This window comes from Stylophora pistillata, chromosome 12, assembly GCF_964205215.1.
Source record: "Stylophora pistillata chromosome 12, jaStyPist1.2, whole genome shotgun sequence".
Classification (NCBI taxonomy): Eukaryota; Metazoa; Cnidaria; class Anthozoa; order Scleractinia; family Pocilloporidae; genus Stylophora; species Stylophora pistillata.
Genome location: NC_142530.1, coordinates 12,866,600 through 12,890,783, shown reverse-complemented (window position 1 = coordinate 12,890,783; position 24,184 = coordinate 12,866,600). Strand labels below are relative to the sequence as shown.

The window sequence follows — 24,184 nt, the reverse complement described above, 5'->3', positions numbered from 1 at the left end:
TTTTCGACCATGAATACACACAACAATTTCTACAAGTTCGTCAAGATGTAAATAGGCGAAAAAAGCTCTCGATAACATTCCATTTACAAGAAGTTCTACACAATACTCGCACTCACCTTTCCCCCCATGTCTGACGCCATGTTGAATTAGTTCCGATCCATCATCACGTGTTCGCATAATCCAATCAGAATTATTAAAAACTGGATCATTGGATAATGCAATTCAAGACTTTTTATTGGCTTAGCCATTATGGTATATGAGCCAATATACCATAATCTACAAATATAGTAAGCGTCCGCGTCAGTTTAAAATCAAAAGGGAGCTAAAACATCCGGTTTCTTCTCACGAAATAATAACTTCTTGAGGGCGTTTTTAATAAAACAATTATTCCACTCGCGCTTATGGATATGAGATGACTATAGCCAACGAGGCGCGTAGCGCCTCGTTGGCTATCTATCATCTCATATCCAACGCGCGCTCGTGGAATAATTGTTAAATGGACTTCTGATTTGAACAATGATCCGCGCCTTTTCTAAATTAATAATATACATCAAAAAATTTCTCAGTTCTGACTGGTTAAGATGAATGCAGTTTTCAGTTAATTCAGTGCAGAATAGAGTTAATTCAGTGCAGAAGAGGGTTAATTCAGTACAAAGAAAGAAAGAAACCGGACATTCTGATTGGTCAGAATGATTGATCAATGTCAAGGTCAATGTCAAGGTCAAGGTCAATGTCAAGGTCAAGGTCAAGGTCAATGTCAAGGTTAATGTCACTTGCAGGGTTTGAATAAATTTTGCACGTGATGCGCGCGCTTTTCTTCTGCGTAGTTATGAGAAGCTATCTCGTATTTTTTCATGTATATTATTAATAGATAATCACATGAATTTCTCGTGCAATTTGGAATAAATTGCAACGAGAATAAATTGGAATAAATTGCAACGCACTAGACACAAAAAGAGAGGAATCGAATCTATCTCTGAGTGTCATCTTTTTTCAGCAAAAATCCATGCGTTGCGATTTCTCTTTCAGATTGATGAATGTACGCAATGACTTTCTTCGGGGCTACTTGCTGTTTTCACCTGCATTACTTTCTGTTTAAGAAGACTTTGAAACTGTCACTGCTGCTGTCTCTGTTGCTGTAACTCTGACTGTCATTGTCTTTCTCAGTGTTATCGTCACTTTCCCTGTCTCTGTCACCATTCCCACCACAGTTATGTTACTTTCATTGTCACTGTCACTGTCTCTTTCTCTGTCACTGTCGCTATCACCGTCAGTGTTACTGTTACTTCATTTGGCTGTCTCCGTTACTGCCAGTATCTTCATCTTTGTCACTACTACCATCACTGTCATTGTCTCTGTCACTGTCACCATCACTGTCACTACTGTCTCACTTTCACTGTTGCTGTCAAAATCACTATCCTTTTCAGTTTCAAAGCGGCCGCTGCAACTGTCTTTTATATCAGTGTGTTGTGGTGTTTAGACGACAAATAAGTGCTGCAGTTGGACAAGTGGACTCCTCGTGTAACCGGACTAGGAATTGGCAAGTTAAATTTGAGCGATTTGGTAGATTTTGCGTTGAGTGTGAGTGTTACTTTACTTATACAGTAAAGTAACGCTCAACGCAAAATCTACCAAATCGCTCAAATTCGCCATTTAGAACCACGGCACAGAAACGACAATACACAGCAAGTGAGGTAGGTTTACATTTATTTTGAGCCTTAACATAGACATTCCTTGATATAAGTTTACGATATTGCGACTCTTCAATACTCTCCCATACATTTCTTTATATTTCGAACAAACGACCAGACACGCCGCTTGTGTGGGCGCCCTGCGGTCAAACATGCCCCGTCTGTTCTACTTCCTGACCTAACTAAAGCAAAACATTTTTCCGTGCGGCCCGACCTAACTTAGTGAGTAAAGTATGGCTGTCGGCATAACTCGGACAGAGGAATGTCTTCTTCCTTTTGTGTTCTGTTTTTTGTTCTGTTTTTTTAAGTTAGTTTAACAATATGTGACTGAAAGAAAAACCTGTTCAAAGGTTAATCTAAGACGGTGGTAAATCAAAACCTTCTAAAGTGATGGCAACTCATTCTAGGGCGATCATTTTGGTTGTCTATAACGTTATTTACTAGTGTTGGATTGGCTTTTTAAGAGCTTTTCGCTACCGTCGTTTTGTTCTGCTTTGTTTGATCTTTGTTTGGCCTTGCTATATTTCAGGTCGTTTCATTGGTTTTGCTTTTTTGTTTTGTGTTTTAGTACAAGCCATTTCATGGTTAGGCTACAAGGTGGAATTTAAAAACGCAGTAAGTAACAAAGTTTAGCGTTTTTTTCTTTTTAACTGGTCTGGTTTGAAAAAAAAGTCAACTTGTTTTCGCTGAGATGTCATCTTCTGAAAAAGACAATCCAAACTGACCACTTCTTCTCGGTTAATCGCCCTTTCATGTGAGCCCCCCAGTCTTCTGACTCGAATTTGAAACTTCTGCAACAATCCCACCGTTATTAGTCGAGGAGGTGCGTGAAAGCCACATTCCTACTTTGAAGAGACCAACCGCTGACTCACATTCCTCGTTACCACCGAGAATGGTCCTGAGAAGATGGAGAGAAGATGCACTTCATAGGCGAAAACCATGAAGTATATAACCACCATTGTCAAAGATGGCGGACCCTCGAGGGAGAAAGCGTAAGAAAGAGAAACGTGATGAATTCTTCCACATTCAAGCCAAAGGACAGTACTTGAAAATACCAAAAAATCAAGAGTGGGATGGGGAAGACTCCTCAACAGTTGGAGGTGAGCTAGATTTCGGGATTAAACGTCTACCATGTTAGCAGGTAGTATTTCCAAAATAATCATCACATTCTGTCACGCAGCATGTGAACAAAATGGTAAAGAATTACGGTCTTTTCGTCCAAAAGTTTTGTTCGTCTAATTGTTAAGTCTTTTCTCGAAACAAATAAATAACTTTTAGGTTAGATAAGGCTCTATAAAGAACTTAGTAGTGCGAGCCGTTACCTCCGATAGCTTTAGTCACCAATCCTCGTTTACGAATTCAACGTCGTCAATCAATACGTTAAATACATTACGTTAATGTATGGGGTTATATGGAAATCTTGCCGAAGACTGCAATTTATTTTGGAAAAAAAAAAACTCTAAAGTATGTGTACCCTTTTGATGGGAATTTCATGTGCTGTGACAAGTTTTAATTATCAGGCGTGTTTTTGTGCAAGCTACATTTTTTTATATACCTTCCTCGTTTTTGTATTCACGAAATAGAAACTTTTACTATGATTTTTTACCTGCTATGTCCCTTTCCTTTTTTAACTTGTGGGTATGAAAGCATAGAAGCAAGTTACCTGAGAACTCTGATATGGAAATGAGTAACTCACTAAGATAGAGATACACTGTAATTAGTCATCCTAAACTCATACTTTGTTATATTGCTTAGGAGAGGAAAGAGTAAGAAAATTGCCAAGCAGAAGAGATAAAAGACAACAGGCAAGAGTTCAGAAGAAGGCAAAAAAGGCAGCTTTTTTCTCCAATAAGAAAGGGAAGGTATGTCTGATCTTGATGTGCAATACTTGGTATAGATGTTGCTGTCCAACTTTATCCTTAACTAACTTTTCTTTAGTTCATTTCAGAACCGCACCACACCAAACTAAAAACAACAATAAAGGAAAACTTAATATTGAACAAAATTAATATGGCAAAAGCTTGTCAGGTGATTAGAAACTTGAACTATCTTTCCTAGACCACAAAAATGTTGAGCAGTGGATTCATCAGAAACAAGCTAAAGGAAGGCAGTGATTTAACAGAGAAACCTACAGGAAACAAACGTGGTATGGTCTCAACCAAGAAAAGGAAAAGAAGGAGAACTAAGGCATGTTTCATATAGCTGTTGGTTTCAGTTTTTACAAAGGCTGTAAAACAGCATTAGTCAAACTGGTTATCCTATGGATGAGGGTTAAAACGTGAAATGACATGTGACAAATAAATGGTGTACCTTTTTTAAACAGGTAGTTAAAGATTTTGTAGAGAAATGTTTACTGTCAGGGTTTGTTTGATAAGGCTCAAGAAGAGGAAATACAAGCTAACTCATTTAAGCATAAAAAATGTACACCGTGTGCAGGATTTCTGATTATGGTTTTCCCTTTATGACACCTTTTTAATCCCCAGAAACATTTGTGTGAATTATCTTTAGCCACTTCCTCTTGTATGCTCCAGCCACCATCCAATTTCTATCTTGGCTATCTAGAAGTATAATTATATGGAAATGGAATACCCCATGGTTGTTGAGATTCCAATTGATTCCAAATTATGAAGGGTTGAAAGGGTAATGTAAGTGACCAAGTCTTCAAGCAAGATACAAAATAGTGTACAGTTGTCAATTGTAGACTTTTTTTAAACATGGTGAGACAATTTTCCAAAACATGGAGTTATTCATCACGACTCAGGATACTGTCAGTGTTTTAATTAGTTATTAGGTTCTTTTTGTTGGCAGAGATGAAAATTAAATCTTCCAGGAGTGTACTTATTCCTAAGGTGGCTGAACACAGTTTTTGATACCCTTGTTTCTTTCACCATTTTCTCTAAAACCCTTGATCTCTCAGTTACCAAAACTGGCAGCTAGCAAGTTAACAACACAAACTTTGTTTTTTCGATAGTTAAGCTGATGTATGTGCCATTGCCATGGTGACATGAATAGATATAAACAAGCAATTAAAATCGGTTTTCTTTGTAGAAAATCTAGTCATTATATTTTCTTTATAATTTGCATGCAGCGAGCTTGTAACAATACTCACAAGTTAACACCATTTTGCTGACAATTTAACAGAGAGATCTTTGATTATCCCTTTGAAGGTTCACTCAATTTTATAGAATTTCCTCTGTTTAAAATAAATTTTTTTCAATACTCCAGTTACTTATTTCCTAAATTATTTTTGTGCCAAATTTCGTGAAATTCTAATGAGTGGTTCTCAAGAAATAGGCATATTTTCGAGAAAGCAATTTTCTATTCAATCACAATTCTTTTACTTACTACACATGCGCTGCATTTAACTGGTTTCTTCCGGTAACGACGAAAAAGCTGAGAATTGCTGGGTTCTTTGCACCGTTAACTTTTCTAACATATCTTTGTAATAAAAGATTAAAGCCCTCTATACACTGCGCCAACTATAGAGAAAAATAGCACAGATGGTACGGGTACGTGTTGAGTAGATAAAGTGACCGCTCTGTAGACAGCATGTTTGTTTTTTGCAATCCTTGTGCACGCGCTGAATTGTATCAGCAAAAGCACTCGTGAAAACTGTGTTCAGCCACCTTAAAATTATGTTTCCTGATATTTGTCGTGTGCTATTTTTTTCTAAACATGGAGCCATTGGTCAACAACTACATTATTTCCAGTAGTCTTTCATATTGCTCCCATAAGAAGCATCCAGGTCTTTCCTAATAGTAGGTAGTATATCATCTCTCACATAGAGTAAATTATGATTATTATTACAAACAAAAAATCTGTGAAGAATGCATATTTTATGGAGGCATCTAATAATATTACTAGTGACTTAATTGTCTGGGTTGACTGAAAGGTAAATTTGAAGGTATCAAGAGCATAGAAATAATTAAAAGTTCTTTACCAGGCACCAGAAACACTCATCAGTTAATTGGAAGCAAAAAATATTTTGATTTGTTACTTTTAATGCTCCCTCGTTTTGATTTTACTCTCAATAATCTATACCCAGGAAGTTGCAGAAGGACAGGAATTCCTCAAACAGAGGCTTTTAGCAGAGAACAGGAAAGAGAACAAGGAGATAAAGAGGCTTGAAAAGCTTTTAAACATTGGCAGTAAGGAGAAAGTTACCAGCAAGAAATTCAAAGTGGATGGTCTTGATTGTATCTTTTCATTATAAATTACAAATTATGTAAAAGTTGGGAGCAGGTTTCAGACCCTGCTGGGTCACTGTGTTTGTTCTTGGACAAGACGTTTTACTCTCACAGTGCTGCTCTCCTCGCCTCCCAGGAGTATTAATGAGTACTGCTCAACCATCAAGGAAGGCTGATGGAATTCTGGAGAGAAACCTGCGATGGACTTACATAGTAATGCTCCTAATTCTTTCAAGCTATGGAAACAAGACAAACCCTGGCGGGATGGGCTAGTTGTCATAAGAGCTGATATACTCTTTTTAAAATGTTAGTGATTATATAATGCCAGTAACTAGCTATTTTGGTACAGAAAGCTTGGTTTTGTGACAAATGGTTTATGGGTGAAACCCTGATCAGCTACTGTGTACTGAAAGCAAGCCGAGTGAATAACCTACTGTAATTTCCAGCCGTTTACCTGCATGGCCGATTACCCGCACCAGCCGATTATATCATGCAGCGAAAAAAAAAGTCAACAGATTACCCACACTGGTGGATAACCCGCACCTTAAAAACAAAGTAAATTTGTACTAATTGTGCATGAAATGAGCTCAAGTCAGCATCATGTTTTCGTGCCGCTTTATGGCACTTTTAATACAATAAAATTCATCTGAGAGGTGGAAATGCATGTAGGTGAGAATTTTCTTTGATTCAACTGCCAGTAGATTTCAAAATTGTCGCATAACCCGCACCTCCCTATTACCCGCAGAGGCGTGTGTTTAAGGCCAAATCAACGGATTACCTGTGGGTAAACAGCCGGAAATTACAGTAACTGTTCCAGTATAAATCTTGTTTACTTTCAAAAGTAAACAATAAGACAGGCTCAAAGTGTCATTTTACTTAGATAATCTACTCAAACTGTTAGGCCACCAATTTTGCTCACTGCTTATCACAGAATAGGTAGTAAGTACCATAGCCAATCAGATTGCAGCATTTGTGATAAAACGCCAGTAGACTTGTGCCTATTAACAATTATTGGATGAGGATGAACATTATACTAAAAATTATCAAGGCTGAGGTTTGTGTTATCTACCAGAGCCAAAGGCTGAGGTGGATATCAGCAACCAAGGCCTGGATAATTCTAGTTATCATCTTCAAAACAACCACAGCTATGTAGTGCCATTCTTTCTGGACGTTTGGATGTTGTTACATTGTTGTCTTGACATAACTGACACCAGATTTATTAGAAGTTTGCGAGCATCAGCTAAAGGAACATGATAAAGATAGTGGAGATGAGTTGAAGTCAAGTGATGGGCTATTTTCCAAGGAGGTAATTCTTGACATTTATGAAGAATTCAAACTGTCTATGTGTAGTCCTTTGTAAAATATGACCATTTTTTTCTTTATATTTTGCATAATCAGTTAGAACACTATGATGTCATGGGCATTGATGGAAATTCTAAACTAAACATGAGTGAAAGTGCGCAGCGAGACAGCAATGATAGCTATGGTGATTCTCAAATAAGTGATGATGATGATGACAATAATCATGATGTTAATGATGATGAGTACAGTACTAGTGATCCCAGTTATGGTGAATGCATTGAAAACAAACACTACAATGAAAGTTTTGATGACAGTGGTCATGATAATAATGATGACGGCGAGGGATCTGAAGAGGAAGATTATGGCACTGATAAGAGAGATTTGATGGAGACATTTGAAAATAACAAAGAGATTGATTTTGAGTTGAAAAACAGTGGCAGTAAGGCTAATAGTTCTAACCAAACAGATGAGTTTAAAAGATACGTTCCCCCTCATTTGAGAATCAAGAACTTGTCGCAGAACCAAAATGAACACTTACAGAGACTATCATGTAAGATGAAAGGTCTACTGAATAGGTAAGTTGTAAATTTAGATCCTTTTAAACTGCACACAGTGTGATATTACTAAATCCAGAAGACTGCCCAAAATACTTTTTGTAGAAGACATGAGTATTTTGATAAGAACACGAAACACAATTTTCAGTTCTATAAAGAGCTTATGAGATGCAATGTAACTCAAATGCATGCAAATTAGATAGCTGTAGTTTCAAACTGTGATCAACTTCATGAGAGTCTGCTGCACTTTTTGTATGAATAACTGTGATTCTGCATGAACATGAAATAATTTTGCTTGATTACAGGGATGGATGGAAAGGCAACATTTTTATATGTCATATAAAAATGTTGCCTTTCCACCCCTCACTATAATTTGTATCTTTGTTGTATCTTTTATATTTGTATTTATGACAGGCTGAATGAGAGAAATATGTCAATTATCAGCAATGAGATTGAACACATCTACATGCAAAACAGCCGAAACGGTATGTCAAGGCTTTTATTTTATTATTGCACTTACATTCATATCTATTCCATGAGATATTGTATAATTTTTTATTTCATAGTATCCTGTGGATAGATGTTTGTTTCTGGTTGATTGGAGCATTCAGATACAGTACAGTATAAAACAGGGAAAGATAAAAGTTGCATGAAGAAATAGGGTAGCATGCAAGTTGGCATTTGTTGCAAAACAGTTAATTTTACCTTATGACCCAAAAGAACATTGAATGGCTTGTATTTCTGAGTGACTGATCTCTTTTAAGTGACTTGGAAGGATTAGCTTTACCTAGCATCCTCAATCATTCTATGCAATCTGATGTGTTATCAATTGTCAAGGAAATGAGTAAGGTTAAATGTCACCTTACAATTGTGTAACTTTGTCTACCAAAAAAAAAATTTTTTTCCATGAAGTATCAACATTGAGTGAATGTACCTCCTAAAATAAAATGTGATGAGAACTGAGAGAATGAATTAAATGAAGAACTGAGGAAAGTCCTTTTTTAGCCAAAAAATATATAAATTCTGGAAGTACAAGAAGCTCTCTGTGAAAAGGAATGTGTAAAAAATAACTTATTTCACCTAAATGTACCCCAAATAAACCAATAAGATTAGATTTTGGTAGTAGAAGATAGACACAAATGGAAGACTGTCAGACTAAACGCAAAGCTTGAAAATAACTGGGTACTCAATCCACTAATCTGATACACCCAAAGATAGCTAATTTGTTCTTTATGGATGCCAAATGTTGGAACATAATTTATTAATCATTAATAAGAGGACACTACTGTAACATTCTTACACAAAAATTAACGTAAATTGGTTACCAATTTCATTTGTGGCAGCTGAAACAAGGACACAAAAAGGGAAAATGTGGCATCAAGCAAACACAATTGTGTTATGCCCCCAAAAATCTTTCTTCAGTTTCAGGAGACTTCTAAGGACCTACCAGATAAACCTCCTTCCCATGTTCCACACTTCTCTGACCACTTACACACTGTTGCTGCCTGTGGTTAAAATGTCAACGTAAACCTTGAACTGGGAGGATTAATGTTGTCATTTTCTTAATCACCTGAATGATTACAAAGCCAGCTAACATTTTAATCCTCTTAGATGTGAACAAGATCCTAAGTAATCATATTCTGGCCTCTTGTGTTTCTGTATCCATGATGCCTGACAAACTTTTAATGGAGCATATTATGTTGCTGGCAATTCTCTCAAGTCATGTTGGAATTGATGTAGGTAAGTTTTCTTTTACTTGCAGTAAAACTTCTTGATGAATATTTATATAGGGAGCCTTGTCTTACACTGTACTTCAGGACCTATTAGGTAAAATGTGATTGTAAATGTTCTACCATTTTCCCATGAAGCTGCATATTCCTTGTAAACACCAGGGATTCAATAGACACTATCACATCACTTGCTAGTGGTTTGTGATGTTTACAAAATTCCTGGTAAAGGCTGGACAAGCTGAGAGAGTTCTGGAAGTTAAAAACTGAACACCTAGCTTCTCTCGAGTGTGATATGTAGAATTGACTTAAACTGAGTTTAACTTGAGACAAACTAAACTAACTAAAGATGAAATTATGAGCTCATCCAACTGAATTTGGATCCACTCACACATTCTGTGTCTGCTTCAGATGGATAGAATGTGTGAAGATGGACTGTGGGATGAACATTGCTCTTTTCGTGATCCAACTTAATGAACAAATTATAAACTGTATTATTTGAAATCCCACTGACTGAAATATTCATTTTTGCAGCTCTGAATTCAATTCCACCAGTTTTGGGCCAACTAAAATTGCAATTTGGTTCATCTCATGTGGAGTTCAATTTTTGAACAGGGACTTATTATAAATACTTCTGTTTGGGAGAACTCCAACTGCATTGTGTTATGAATTATTTAAGAAACAATGGAAAAACTTATAATGGAGCCATCGACTTGCAATCACACTTAATTTTTACTGATGTAGTCATGAACAAGTGTTGATAGGACTAATCTTACCCGCCATCCTGACATTAATTTTTTACTAAATCAGATGTTCCAAGTGATGATGAGTATTCTGTATTGATTAATTTTATTCTGGGTATTTATTCCAAGCTGCTTTCTTCATTGAGAGACTGGCAGAATTGTTTGATGAACTACACCATCATAACAAAGGCAGTTCTGGACTGGGGAAAGAGTGTTTTAATGTTGTAGCTCTGTTTGCACATCTGTGCAACTTTAAAGTATGTGTACTTTTAGACAAATACTGTATTTTTGTTATTGCAATAATGTTTGGGAAACTGAAATAACATCTGGTACATCAGGAGACTTAAATCTTATAATTTGTTTGGAAGGTAAATATCCAGACAAGGACTGTGCTAGTAGCTCTGAGGAGCTAGCAGTGGACTAAGTAAATAGACTCCTTTTACTCTTTAGGCACCTCTCTTTGTTGAAAATTGATATAATAACCAAATGTTTTACTGAGTATTGAAGTGTTATTACAGGATCAAATGTATTGCTAATATTTGCCTTGCTTTTCTTTGACCATGACTTGTTCTCCCATTGTTCATTCCTTCACAGATTACTCACTGCTGTCTCATTTATGACATTGTTCAACAGCTGGTAAATTCATTTAGTGAAAAAGATATTGAACTACTTCTACTGCTTCTGAAATGTAAGCAAGAGAATTATAATAAAGTACATTAAAAAGGGATTTTTGTCATCCTTTCTAGGATAGAAGTGGTCATTTTTTTAAATGTTGCAAGAGACATTGAATTTAAAAGGGTATTTGGGTAATTTACTCTTTTAGCTTTTTTTGTCTTAATATTTATTTAATTGTATTTTTACGAGTTGTGCCATATTTTGACTCGCCCTATGGGCTTGTCAAAATACAAATAATGAGTAAAATACTCAGTGATACTACACAACAAAACGTCTAATAAGTTATTTGTTATCCAACACGCCAAACTGTTATTTCAGTGCTTGCGAATTTCGCGGATATTTATTTACGAGGAGTGCGTGACAGAAGTATGCGAAGCGGAACGGAATTGGCGCAGTGTGCTGCTGTTTCTATTTTCTTCATTAAATGAAGAAATTTTCTGGTTATCAAGCTGTTTTTCTTTGTTCGATTCATCTAATAAACTTGGATCTATATTTGCCAGCCATTCTGACTCTTCGTCGTCAGAAATATGATTCAAATTGTCCACCACGTTTTGTTTTTTTCGTAACTACAATCCAATTCTTCGCTTGCGCGATGCGAGAAAACTTGTTTAACCGGTACTCCACAATAGATGAGTACAAATACCGCGTGATATTTGTACTCGTCTATGGTGTTATTTGTACTCATCTAAGTGTAGTTGGATAATAAATTATAATCCTACAACATTAATATTGTTATGTTCCAGTTATTTCCTACAGTAGTCAACACTCACAATTTTTATATTTGTCTCGAATGCAAATTACGACTCTATTTTGGTTGGCTTCAGCCAAAGAATAAGTGATGTTCTCGAATAATAAAAAAATCTACGGTAGCCAACAGTCACAATTTAAATTTGTCTTGAATACAAATTAGAGACTCTATTTTTGGTTGACTTCAGCAAAAGAATAAGTGATGTTGTTGAATAATAATAAAAATCATAAAAAAATGCAGAGGTTAAAGTATTAGCTTGGTTGATTCATGTGATGATAAACTTAAGAAAAACTCAATCCAGAATTATTACACAAATTTTTATAAAATTCCCTTTTCTCCCATTTTGATTTCTTAATATGCATTTAGGAATCTGATTTAAGATTTTTTCTATGTTACCTTTTGCTAGTTTTGAATGACAAATTAATTTTCAGCATCCATAGTTTGCTCAATGTTACCCTTAATCAATCAGACGGTCCTGGTTTTACAGTCTATTATTTACTTCCCTTTTACTAGTGGTTGGAGCAGAAATCAGAAGAGGTGATCCATCAGCATTAAAGGTGATAATTTCAGTGTAATTACCCATTCATGTTATCATAACAATGTCAATGCCATTAGTGCTCGTAAATAGGAATGAGGGATGGAACTGTCTGCTCACTATTACAATTATTATCTGAAACAATTGAGTTCATTCTGTGTCATTTAAACACATAGTTGTGGCAAATTCAGAACTAATATTGCTCTAGCTCTACAATGAAGGATTTTCTCACATGTCATTGTGTTAATAGCAGCAATCAGATATTTTAGGCTACTTCGAGTAATTAAAGCCATTAATGAGCAGATTTTGAATATGATTTTTGGATATTAACCTTTTTTATAAAGAGCAAGTCAAGTCTGATATAAAAAAAAATTGGTCAACAATTTGCGGACTTTGTTGTTTTGCTTCAGAGTAAGAGCCAAAACAGCTATACAGTATTTGAACAGTAATAACTAATAATTTGAACATTAATAACAGTATTTTGAAGTTCTTTTGTCAAATTTTATTCATTGACAGAGATTTCCTTGTTTAAGTCCATCATGGGGACTTAGATGGGTTATGTAGAGCAGTGAGAGGATTAATATCTTATCGTGCATAATGGTAGTGATCTGCCTCAGAAAGCTAGATATAACTTATTCCAACTCTGTCTGCTTGATTGTTGTTGTTTCAAATGACTATGTCAATATGTAAATACAAAAATTCATTGTTTTCCTTTTTTTTTTTCCATTAACATTGTGAATTTATTTGAGAAGGAATGATTTTTTTTCCTTTGTAGGAAATCATTCTCCAAATTCAAGCAAAGGCATCTTCTACACCAATGTTGATTGATGAGTAAGTGTGCAGCCCTGTTCCTTTATAAAATAAGCCTACAAGATTAATGTACATTCCAACTGCAAGTGAATTGTGTCAGATGGGTTTATATCTGTCAGAGTGCATCTGGTATCACTGTGAATTTATTTGAGGTTTTTACTGGATATGTGCCAGTGTTATAATGTATAAACCAAAGCTTGGTATCAATACTTCTTTCCCTGAAGTACATGTGTACCCAAAGAGGGTGTTTGGTGATAAATATCATGCCCAAGTGATTAGAGAACGAGAACTAACTTATACATGTTGATTTTCAGGGCTAACAAGTTGCTCTGTGATGTAAACTAGCCTTAGGTGCCTGCCTGTGCTTGGCCTGTTTACCTGATCAATTTTTTCTTTTTTTTCCTAGCTCTAGAGTTTGCTTCATGTTGGAAATAATCACTAAGCTACGCAACAACAATTTAAGAAAGATACCAGGCTATGATTGCTCACAATTAGAACACCTTAGAAAAACTCTTCACTCATTGATCAGAGAGTCAGGTATTATTTGCATATTTTTAATTGGAGTACCAACACTTAATGAAGTGAAAAGATAAATTTAAGAATTTTTGGAAATTATTTAAAGATTTATGTGAACTCAAGGAGCACAAATTCCATCATGAACCGTGGGTTAAAACTTGGGTATTAAAGAAGTGGAATACATCTTTCTTCATGAGAAAGACCAAAATAAGGGCAAGGTTCTTAAGAGGTCAATGAATTTCCAAGCATCACCAGAGATGTATAGATTTAAATATTATAGGTAAGACACATTATAAGGAGGTGTTTTGTACTTTACAACTGTTACAGTAATTTAGCAGCTACAGTTTACATAAAGGAACCCAAGATAAATATAAATCCCAACATAAATAGGGATATAGGGTTTTGACATTATTGTGAGATCACTGTGTTAGCAAATAAATGGAAAACACTCTCTTTGTTGAGAATAATACTGTATATGACATTCCATCTTTTAACCAGTCTTACGATTCTTTATTTATCTAGGGCTCTGCTAAATGTACCCCATTTACACTTACTGAAAGCATCTTGTTGTTAGATATAATAACCTAAAGGCAAATCAGCATTGATGTAGTTTTTGTCTATTAACTAAGGCTGTTTAGTCTCCAATCAGCTCAAAGTCAGTCTGGAGGACTTACTGAATGTTAAGTTAAAAGGTGAGTAATAGAGAATAACTATATTATAACAGAGGAACTACACCATAAGCCAACAAGTGAATTTAAGATTTTGGTTTTCACATTCTTGTTGTTTCGCGTGAAACCTGTAACAACCTTCTGTGAGTTTTGTTTTCATATCAATTACAATTTAAGATCACATTTAGTACATACTGATGTTTTTTCCCGCTATTAAGTTCAATTCTGAACATCTGAAATAACCTATTTCGAAAGGTCACTGATTAGTAACTCTGTTCATTGTGGAGGTTAGCAATTACCTTTTATTGCACAACTCACTTTGCGATGGCAAACAGCCAAAAATGTTTGGTTTTAACATTTTAATAACTTTTCTTAATCTTTTTAGCCTTGTATGTATAATATCTTTTATTAAGCAAACATTATGGACATCATTTTCACTCTGTATTGGTGAAGCAAACACTGAATATCTACCTTATACATGACATACTATATTTTGAACCTATTTAGAAGAAAATAATAACTAAAGGCAAATTTTTGACTGTAGTGCAAGGATATAGAAAAGTAGAAAGATTAATTCAGAAGTGATATGTGGAAACTTGGCTCTGAAAGATGGTTGAGTTAATATTAATACTCTTTGTTTAAAAGGCCGCTGGTGGACAGTAGGGTATGCATTGCCACAGACACCGCAAATTAACACCATGGAAGTGTTTTCTACCAAACTTCAAAACACCAAGCTGTTAGAACTGGCAAGAAAACAACGAATGAACACTGATGTCCGAAAGAATGTTTTCCTTATTATGATGACAAGTGAGGTAAACAGATAACTTGAACACAATCACTTTTACATTTGCATGAGGACGATTTGTCACCAATGACAAGATACTGTAAGTTGCATCCCTGTACTATTGTTTTGTTTTGTTCTTTATGGAATATTTCTAACGATATCAACACTTTATGTTGGGAAGTCCTCATTGTTTTAACATATATTTTTCTATAGTTACAAAGGGGAAAAAAATCACTGATATGACTTGCTTCAACCTTACTACAGAATATGCTCTGCCTTTTCCCAGGATTATATTGATGCATTTGAAAAGTTGATGCGATTGAACTTGAAAGATGTTCAAACTCGGGAAGTCATCCATGTTCTGATTGACTGCTGTATTCAGGTACATGACTGAATGATAATTATGATGATAAGTATTGTTTTGAACGTAGTACCCTGTTAGTAAATTCAGAATGATGTGCTTAACTCTTTCCTATTTAACTTTTGATGTTTTACAGGAGAAAATGTACAATCCTTACTATGCCTACCTTGGTCAAAAATTTTGTGAAAACAGCAGAAGCTACCAGGTACATTATCTCTGTTGTGGCTTTTGCTCCACATGAAAAAAATTTAGTAATTTTTTCATTTTACCCTTAACTACCTTTTCTTAGTTGTATTCATAAATTGGCCTGAAAAGACCCTTTGGGGAGAGTCCAATCAAGTGTGTGTATGTATGTTAAGAAAATTATCAATGAAATTTTGGAGCACAAGTAGCATGCCAAACTAAATGATACTTGCCGTTGTTGCATTGCTGGTTTAGTCTGAAAAACACTGTGGACAACAGTTGAGTTTAATCTACCTGTAGAAAATAACATTTCAAGCCCTTGGTCAGTGGGTAAGCAACAAACAGGATATTTTTTTGCTCAGTCTCATTATGGAGCACACCCTATTAATTTTCCTTTTTTGGAGTAATGGGTACTTGTTTTTAGTAGTTTCTTTGTTCCCACTCACCTGGATCTTTACATTACTATAGAAACTCTATTGAAAATTGATTTGGGATTAAACAAGGAACTGATCATAGCTAGAAAAAATTTCACTTTTGTACTTATTGACACGTGATCTACATGCACAGATTGATGAAACCACAACTTTTCTTAGCAGCCACTTTCTATCTGAGATAAGCATGAGCTGTTTATAGCCACATCCACATGCCATGTTGTACATTTTCTCAACTGCTTAGCGAGAGAGGATACAGGCGTGATGGGATGGATATTCCTGAAAATTTCCCATACAAGAGCAAGACAGACAAACTTGTACTATTGGAAAACAATCCAGTTTGAGTAACAAAGATAAACACATTCTGTTTGTCCAATCTTGCAAAGTCAAATGTATTTTCATAAAATTTTTCTTTATATTGCATTTAAAGTATTTTACAAGCACCTACCAAAAAAGCATTTTTGGTTAACATAGAAAGCTAATTTCAGTAAAGTTTTAACATTTCTCTGTGATTTGCATTTTGTTTTTTCAGGTAACTTTTCAGTATTCTTTTTGGGACAAGTTTAAACTGCTGAGCAGCTTAGCACCTCACAGTCTTGATAACCTGTTACGTCTTATTTGTCATCTTTTTGCTACAAGAGCGTTGTCTCTATCCATGCTCAAGGTACTCGAGAGCAGCCCACATCTTGGGCAAATTTAATCAATAGTTTTAGTGACTGATAATTTTCTGACATAACTATTTGATGACTATCCCTCAAGGGGAATTCTTGCCTCATGAAGTAGGACAGGAAAAGTCATGTTCATTAAAGTGAGGTTTTTTTCTTCAACTCTCATTTCCACTTTTATCAAGCTTATTTTTAGAGACCTCAGTTTGCAGTAATTTTGCTTAACCCTAAGCCACAATTACCTAACACATATCACATATTTTTGACAACTGAGGAAACAAAAGTGCTCTAGTTTTAGAATTGAGATCTGCCAGTATTGTAGACACTTCCCTTCAGGAACAGTGTTACAAACATTGTACACGTTGCAACTTTTATTGGTCTGACAATACCTTAATTTGTTACCAGAAGAAATGTATGCTGGTTAAAATCAAGGCTACTTGTTATCCTTTCTAATAAAGATAATGAACTCAAAGTGGGGCGTAGATTTAAAAATAGGGGAAACACAAAAAGAAATTGAATTTGTTTAGTAATAGTTAATAGGATGAAATTGTATTTTCATATGCAAAGTATTAAATCTCTAAGACAAACAATGGTTGTGAAATTATTGCTAAACAAGGCTGTCAATGGAAGGAATCTTGCTATTTCCATTATGGTTTTTGTTGTTGTCTAAGATACTGGTGCAGAAAAAGTATAGGTATCAAACAACTTTTTTTCATAGTTGTCAAAAATGTATGACATTTCTCTTAAATTGGGGGCCAAAATAATGGAAATAAAGAAAACTAAGAGTTGGTAGATTGATAAACGGAGCAGAAATTAGAAAAAAAATGAATTAAATCGACTCAAATCTGATAGATTTGGGTCAATTGCATGGACTTTTCTTTAATTATTATTTTTCTACAGCAATGAAACTTGAACACTAACTTTCATAACAAGGTATATATAGTTGGTGGACCACTTTGATGATTCCAGCTGATATCATACATTTGTCAGTCAAAACAACAAAAGAGAAGCTAACAATGACATGATTTGTGTTTGATAGGTTGTGAACTTTATGGCTCTTGAGAAGTCCTCTGTTCAGTTTTTCACTGATCTTTTTCATCACCTTCTTTCAACTTATTCTAAAGATGCAATAAGGTGAGATTTTACTTAATACTAATTAGAGCTCAGAGATTAATCAAAATATTAATTTACTAAGAGGGGCTCTGAAACCATAAGTACCTTGTTGGGAAATGACTGTTATAATTCTACTCCACTCTAAAAGAGTCCTCTATTTGTAAAATGTTTTCCATTGACAATATTCTTCTCATTTGTCCAGTGAAGGTAAGTTGCAGTGAAGCTTCTGATTAATGTTTCTTGGCTTCACACAACTTTCAGTAAAATAAAAACAGTTAAACAACGAAGCTTAAGTGTTAATATAAACAATGGGATTAATACTGCTTCAGTTTCAGTTAAATTGTACCCTCCCTTCCTGCTTGGTATAATTTATATTCCCTTATTTTGTATGAAAGATAAAAAATAGTTGAATATGGAGTAACAAAGGAATGCCTGAACACGAAATATCAGACATGAGGGATTTTATGTCACTCAGTGCATACCCTTAGTGACTGACTAAAGCTGGGTTTTGTTTGCCCATAACAGAGAACAACTTGCCAAAACCTGTGACCCTTCTATGACCTGCCAGTGATGTCCTATTTCTCTCTACTTTGTTCACAGATATGTATTTGAAAGGATCTCAGTAAAGAAAGAGCTTGCTTCCCTTTGTCAAAACCTTCGAATTTTTCTCAAACATTTTATAGGTGGACAAAAATCCATTATCTTAGAAAAACAACTTAACCTTGTGGATGGCATTCTTGCAGTTTCACACAAAACCAAACTTTAGATCTTTTATTATTTTCTGTAATATCATGATAATTGCCACTACGATAATATTTATTTGTATTATTTCTATAATTACTAAATAAGAAATAAGATTTTATCTCATGATGGCATCCTTTAGGAGGTGTTGTAAAAGTAATTTCTGCTTGTTTATCTGCCCATACAAGAGAAACCAAATACATGACTGACATTCTAACATTAGAAGTCAGAAAAAAAATACATTTTCCTGAGATGCCGGCCTGCATTATAATGGAATAAGGGAGGAAATGAAATTTAGTCTTGTAGCACCATCAAAGAGAAAGAAAACTGTATTTGCAGAAGATGGTAGATTCAAGACTCGTTACAAATGTGTACCCGTTTTCACATTTTTATAACAAAATTCAGAACACATTAAGTAAATTGTGTTTTGTTACACCTTTTCCAATAGCCCTCTATCCTTGTGCTGGACATAATGTCTTGTAGTTGATGCAATGTCACATAATTGATGTGGTATACCTCTCATAGTCCTGATCATGAAGTCTGATCATGAAGTCTGATCATGAAGTCTGATCATGAAGTCTGATCATGAAGTCTGATCATCTGGATGAGGATAGAAGAACTGTTGACAGAAGTGGTGACTGATGTTTTAACAACCATGGGTTTTTTTTTTTTAAGTCTAGTTCATGAAACTGATGGTCAGTTTTGCTGTTATTCTATTTGCTGTGAGACTCAATTAGCAAGAGTCATTTGTGATTTGTTAGTTTGTTGTAAAAAGTTGTAAAAAAGTCATGAGCAAGTATATATGGTGCCATCATTTGTTTACATCGGTTATGGGAAGTCTATCATAAACAGACAGCACATTAGCCATTTTCAAAACGAGCGGCGGTCTGGGTACGATTTGCCACCATAAAGGCTCTTGGGATCGTTTGGAGGGACAGCGTGAAGGTAAACAAACGCACAGCTGACGTGTGACAAACATGGCACGCTATAACTGCTGTATTCCAGGCTGCACTAATAGTTACAGAAATGCACCTAACCTTCAGTATTATAGAATTCCAAAAGACCCTCATATACGTAGAAAGTACGTGGTTCTTATGAGGAACGAGACTCTGAAATTAGATTCTACGAGTACGCGGATTTGCTCAGTTCATTTCGATGGAGGAGAAAAACTTAGCAGAACGCACTTGCCTTCAATTTTTCCATGGACAAAACCGACAGCTCAACGTAGAGAACGCAAGAGGGCCAGTTTCGAAGATGTACAGAAAATAGAGCAAACCAAAAAAAGAAAAACAGCACTTGCTCAATTACCACAGGAAGCGAACTTTAAATTTGAAGAACAGACAGAAAATATGAATGTTAATGCTGACACCAGTACCAGTGTGGAAATGCAAACGTTACTTACTGGAGACCAACTAAACAGTTTATACAACAGAATGCAAACAAGAGAACAAGAAATTGTTAAGCTTAAGGGAGAGATTCAGCAGTTGGAGAAAGAAAACAACAACATAAAAGAGGTGAACAGCAAATTACAAAAGGAAATCGAAAGCTTGAAGCATGCTTTAGATAACAATAGATTTGACATAAGCAAATTTAAAGATAAAGATGATGATATTGCATTCTACACCGGCTTTCCCGATTACAATGCTTTTATTCTTTGTTACAAAACTGTAGAACAAGCCTCTAGCAATATTAATTATGGGCACAAAAGGACCACCACGAACGGTAATGTTGGGAGACCCAGAGTACTTACTAAATTCCAGGAGTTTACCCTTGTTATGCTGCGCTTGAGGCTGGGTTTGTTTGAGAATGATCTTGCTCATCGATTTTTGGTTTCAAGATCAACTGTCTCTAAGATTGTAAATGCCTGGATTCCATTTTTGAGGAGGGAATTTGAACCTCTTATCATCATCCCCCCAAGAGAAGTACTTCAATGTTATAGGCCTGACAGTTTTAAGAAACTGTTGCCTAACGTAACAGTCATTGTCGATTGCACGGAATTTGAAATGGAGAGGCCATCTGCTCTTGATTCACAGTCTACCTGTTTTTCATCATACAAGTCAAGAACCACCATGAAATCACTGTTGGGCATAACGCCAAGCGGTGTTTTATGTTTTGTGAGTGACTTATTTCCTGGTTCAACCTCAGATAAGGAAATAACTGTTCTTAGTGGTTTTCTAGACAGACTAAATCCTGGTGACCAGGTACTGGCTGACAAAGGGTTCAATTGTCAGGATGAATTAGCTTCTGTTGGTGCAAGCCTTGTTATACCAAAATTTTTAGAACAGAAGATACAGTTTTCCACAAATGAAACAAATCACAACAAGGTGGTTGCTAGCCTAAGAGTTCATGTGGAGCGGCTCATGGAACGTATAAAGAACTGGCACATCTTCGACCATAAGATACCAATTACTATTGCACCTATTGCATCAGACATGCTTGTAGTGGTCTGTGCTTTGTCAAATTTTCAACCCCCTCTTATAAATTAAAAATTATCATGTAATATTGTTAACTGTCATGACACATGTTGATGATGAAACACGAAAACATTCATATTGCAATAACTTTCATTAAATGGTGTAATGAAATAAATTTTGTTTGGACCAAACAATAATATTGGTATTGAAATTGGAGTCAAATGAGTGATTCAAATTCAGCTTACTTTGGGGAGCAGCTACATCACACAATGATAGTAGGTTGGGTCATTTGCATTTTAGGTTTAGCATTGCAAATGCTTTGACTACACATTTAAATCTAGGTTTGCCAAAACATGCAGCGTATAGTATAATGATATTATTCAACATTGGACATGTTAAGAAATACAACTTCAGTTATAAGTTTTCTAGTAGATGAAAAAGAATAAAACTCTTAAAACAAAAAGCTCTCAAAACATGCGCGCATCAATTTTGGGGAGCCCATATTTCACACAAGGATATGAAAGTTCTGGTACAATCCAGCAGTTAAAAAATGATTCAAGTTTTGGGAATATTCTATCCCAGTGTTCTTGTGAGAAATAAACTCTCTCACAAAAAGGTGTGGAAGAGGCTGTTCCCATAACCACAAAGTCAGTCCATTTTTGCTCTGCCACAAACATTGCCTGTTGTACTTGAAAATAATATTTGTGTCTTGAGTTCAAAATCACAGATTCCTCAAACTTCTTGCAAATTCCTTTTCGGAGCAGAGCCTCCTCCAGACTTTCTTGCTTTTCCATCTGAATATATTTCACTTCAAGAAGACCCTTACTGTCTTCTGCAGAAGGGTCACACACTAATCCGTCTGGACTTGCTCCGAGTAACCCATGATGCTTGGAAATGAAAAAGCCACATTTTTCTACGGATATATCAGTAACCCCTTCCCCCTGCTTTAATAATTTGTAAGCAGCTATGATCCTGTCCTCCATTTCAAGTCCTTCTTGCATGTATTTACTCTGAAATGGTTTTTTGTAACCAAGGACATCTTGGATGATTTTTGTTGGTGATGTTGTTTCCCTTTGCACAGCTATTCTGTAACAATTTGTAGCAGTAATCCTGGGCTGCCTGTGATGATGCCACAAATTTGAGTTTGACTGCCCTCGTGTTTGCTCTTCTACTTTCTTTATTTTTTCTTCATCAAAATTAATGTTCCTCTTCACTTTCTCAAATCTCACTCTTAGTTCATCAGCTGATATTGGATGACATTTGATGGGTGAGATGAGTGGCTCTTCCAGATTATTTACCTTTTGAGGAAGAATATGTGTCCATCCAACAGCTCTCCCAGATTTCATTTGATATTCTTTTAAAGATTTATGGAAGTTTTGTAATCTTTCACTTGGCCAGACTTTTTTTTCTGATACACAGGTACCATTCTGTGCTGGACATGAGGCTAGCTTTGGCCTTTTTGCTTTCTTTTCTTTAGCATAATCATGTTTGACAAAGCTCATCTCAGAGATAGGTGTCACTGGACCCTTGCGTTTCCCTGGCACATTCCATTTACAAGGCTTAGATGTGCAGGACTCAGCTGCATCCGAATTTTTCCTTTTCGTCTCCTTAAAGCTTTGTTCAAGGGCAAACAATGTAGATGCCACATGGTTACAACGGCCATCAATACCAGCAGGACACTTACAGTGTGCTTTTAACACACAACCTATGGATGACATTAACAGAAAACAAGAGTATACTTTATCTTTTTTCATCGATGGCAGAACTTGGCTTTTTACATAATGTTTTCCATTTTGGTGCAGATGTCCAATGTATAAAACATGCCCTGACTTGAAGAAGTTAAATCCCTTGACTAGGGGCTTTGCAGTGGAAAGTTGTTTTTTACTTTCAACTCCTTCAATCATAAACTGCCAAACGGTTCCAAAAGCTATCTTAGGCAAATCTTTAAAATCAGGTTTGTATCCTTCTTTTGGAAAGAATTGGTTGAGCTGCGGCTCTTCCTCCTCCAGCACTCCAAGTTGAGCCTTCTTGCGGAGAAGGTGTAGTCCACCGTCTGGATCACGGAGATATTTAACGTCTAGTCCATGCTTAATGTAATCTTGAACTCTGAAAAATATGAACATGATATATGACTGGAATGAAACAAAATAAAACGACACAATTTCTCCTTCGATATAATTTAAGCTCATATGTACACCACTAAATGAAAATATACACCTCGAGTGAACCTACCTTGTTATCAATGCTTTCTTATTTCCCGTAGTCTTTGCTCCCCTGCACAGCAACCACCTTTTCAATTGAACGACGCTACATTGTTCTACAGTTTCGCGAGGAATTTTTGCACCAGGTATATCTTCTTCTGTCAGAATAACCTTGAGAGCGTCTCGCACGGTTGCATTGCTCTTGTCCACCATGTTCTTGCTGTCCCTCCAAACGATCCCAAGAGCCTCTAGGGTGGCAAATCGTACCCAGACCGCCGCTCGTTTTGAAAATGGCTAATTGCACAGAGTCCTATTTACCAGTTGGGTCCTTTTAATCAGTTGGACAATTTTCTTCAGTTTGACCATTTTAACCGATTCGGCCATTTTTTCATTTTAACCATGTTGACTGGTTAGATCATTTTAAAACAACTGGACATTTCTCCAGGAAGACCAATGTACCAGTTAGACCACTTTACGTAGAACTTTTATCACTCCTATGTTCACATTAAGACATGATTCTGATGATTTTAAACTTTGGATCATTTTATTTAAAGAAACTGTGTCAACTGATTTGACCCTTTAAGCTAGTTGGACCAGTTAGGACCTTTTTAACCAGTTGGGTCCTTTTAACCATTGGACAGTTTTCTCTAGTTAGACCGTTTTAATCGATTAGTCCAATTTTCTAGTTTCCCATGTGAACCGGTTTGATCATTTTAACTACTTGGACCCTTTTCTCTGGTTAAACAATTTGTGTCATTTTACATATTTAGACGTTTTTCTTTCCTACGACCATTTGATCTGGTAAGTCCATTTTAGGCGATTGCGCCTCTTTATCAACTAAGATAATTTTAACTGATTGTACCACTTTAACCAGTTGGACACTCGATTTAACCATTAATTAACGGCGACATTTTTGGTTTGTATATTTATGACGAGTTTGGGTTTTTGTCGAGGGTCGAGGGTAAAATGTCGAGGGTCCGAGAAAGGTGTCGAGGGTCCATAAAAAAGCTAAAAATCGTAAATTTAAAAAAAATTAAATGTCGTGAAATGTCAGAGGAAACACAGAAATTACGTATTCCAGACATGTTGTGACTTACTGTTTTTGTATACTTTCACGCTTCATTTACACAGCTTC

General features: G+C 35.7%; 3 protein-coding genes across 5 annotated transcripts; 2 read left to right on the top strand and 1 right to left on the bottom strand.

Moving 5' to 3' along the window:
• Window positions 1-2,582: 2,582 nt before the first annotated feature.
• LOC111345595 (nucleolar MIF4G domain-containing protein 1-like) lies at window positions 2,583-18,685 on the top strand. 3 transcript variants are annotated; one of them, XM_022952878.2, is made up of 20 exons: window positions 2,585-2,791; window positions 3,447-3,553; window positions 3,750-3,878; window positions 5,737-5,887; window positions 7,093-7,184; window positions 7,277-7,755; window positions 8,149-8,219; window positions 9,346-9,474; window positions 10,334-10,461; window positions 10,799-10,892; window positions 12,141-12,184; window positions 12,938-12,993; window positions 13,379-13,509; window positions 14,118-14,180; window positions 14,802-14,968; window positions 15,227-15,322; window positions 15,438-15,506; window positions 16,448-16,579; window positions 17,620-17,714; window positions 18,294-18,685. In XM_022952878.2, exons 1-20 carry the CDS (start codon window positions 2,659-2,661, stop codon window positions 18,457-18,459), a joined length of 2,532 nt encoding a protein of 843 aa, XP_022808613.2. In that variant the 5' UTR covers window positions 2,585-2,658; the 3' UTR covers window positions 18,460-18,685. The 3 variants fall into 3 exon arrangements, with proteins under 3 accessions (XP_088596971.1, XP_022808613.2, XP_088596970.1); XM_088740844.1 differs by having other exon boundaries at window positions 3,750-3,882; window positions 5,741-5,887; XM_088740845.1 differs by lacking the exon at window positions 16,448-16,579 and having other exon boundaries at window positions 2,583-2,791.
• A 609-nt stretch (window positions 18,686-19,294) lies between these two features.
• On the top strand, window positions 19,295-21,045 carry LOC148718853 (uncharacterized). Its single transcript, XM_088740846.1, has one exon. The coding sequence runs from the start codon at window positions 19,412-19,414 to the stop codon at window positions 20,918-20,920; it is 1,509 nt and encodes a 502-aa protein (XP_088596972.1). The 5' UTR covers window positions 19,295-19,411; the 3' UTR covers window positions 20,921-21,045.
• A 164-nt stretch (window positions 21,046-21,209) lies between these two features.
• On the bottom strand, window positions 21,210-23,349 carry LOC111339054 (uncharacterized). Its single transcript, XM_022945631.2, has 2 exons — window positions 23,081-23,349; window positions 21,210-22,954 (listed from the first exon to the last, which is right to left on the bottom strand). Exons 1-2 carry the CDS (start codon window positions 23,260-23,262, stop codon window positions 21,316-21,318), a joined length of 1,821 nt encoding a protein of 606 aa, XP_022801366.2. The 5' UTR covers window positions 23,263-23,349; the 3' UTR covers window positions 21,210-21,315.
• Between the last annotated feature and the right edge of the window lie 835 nt (window positions 23,350-24,184).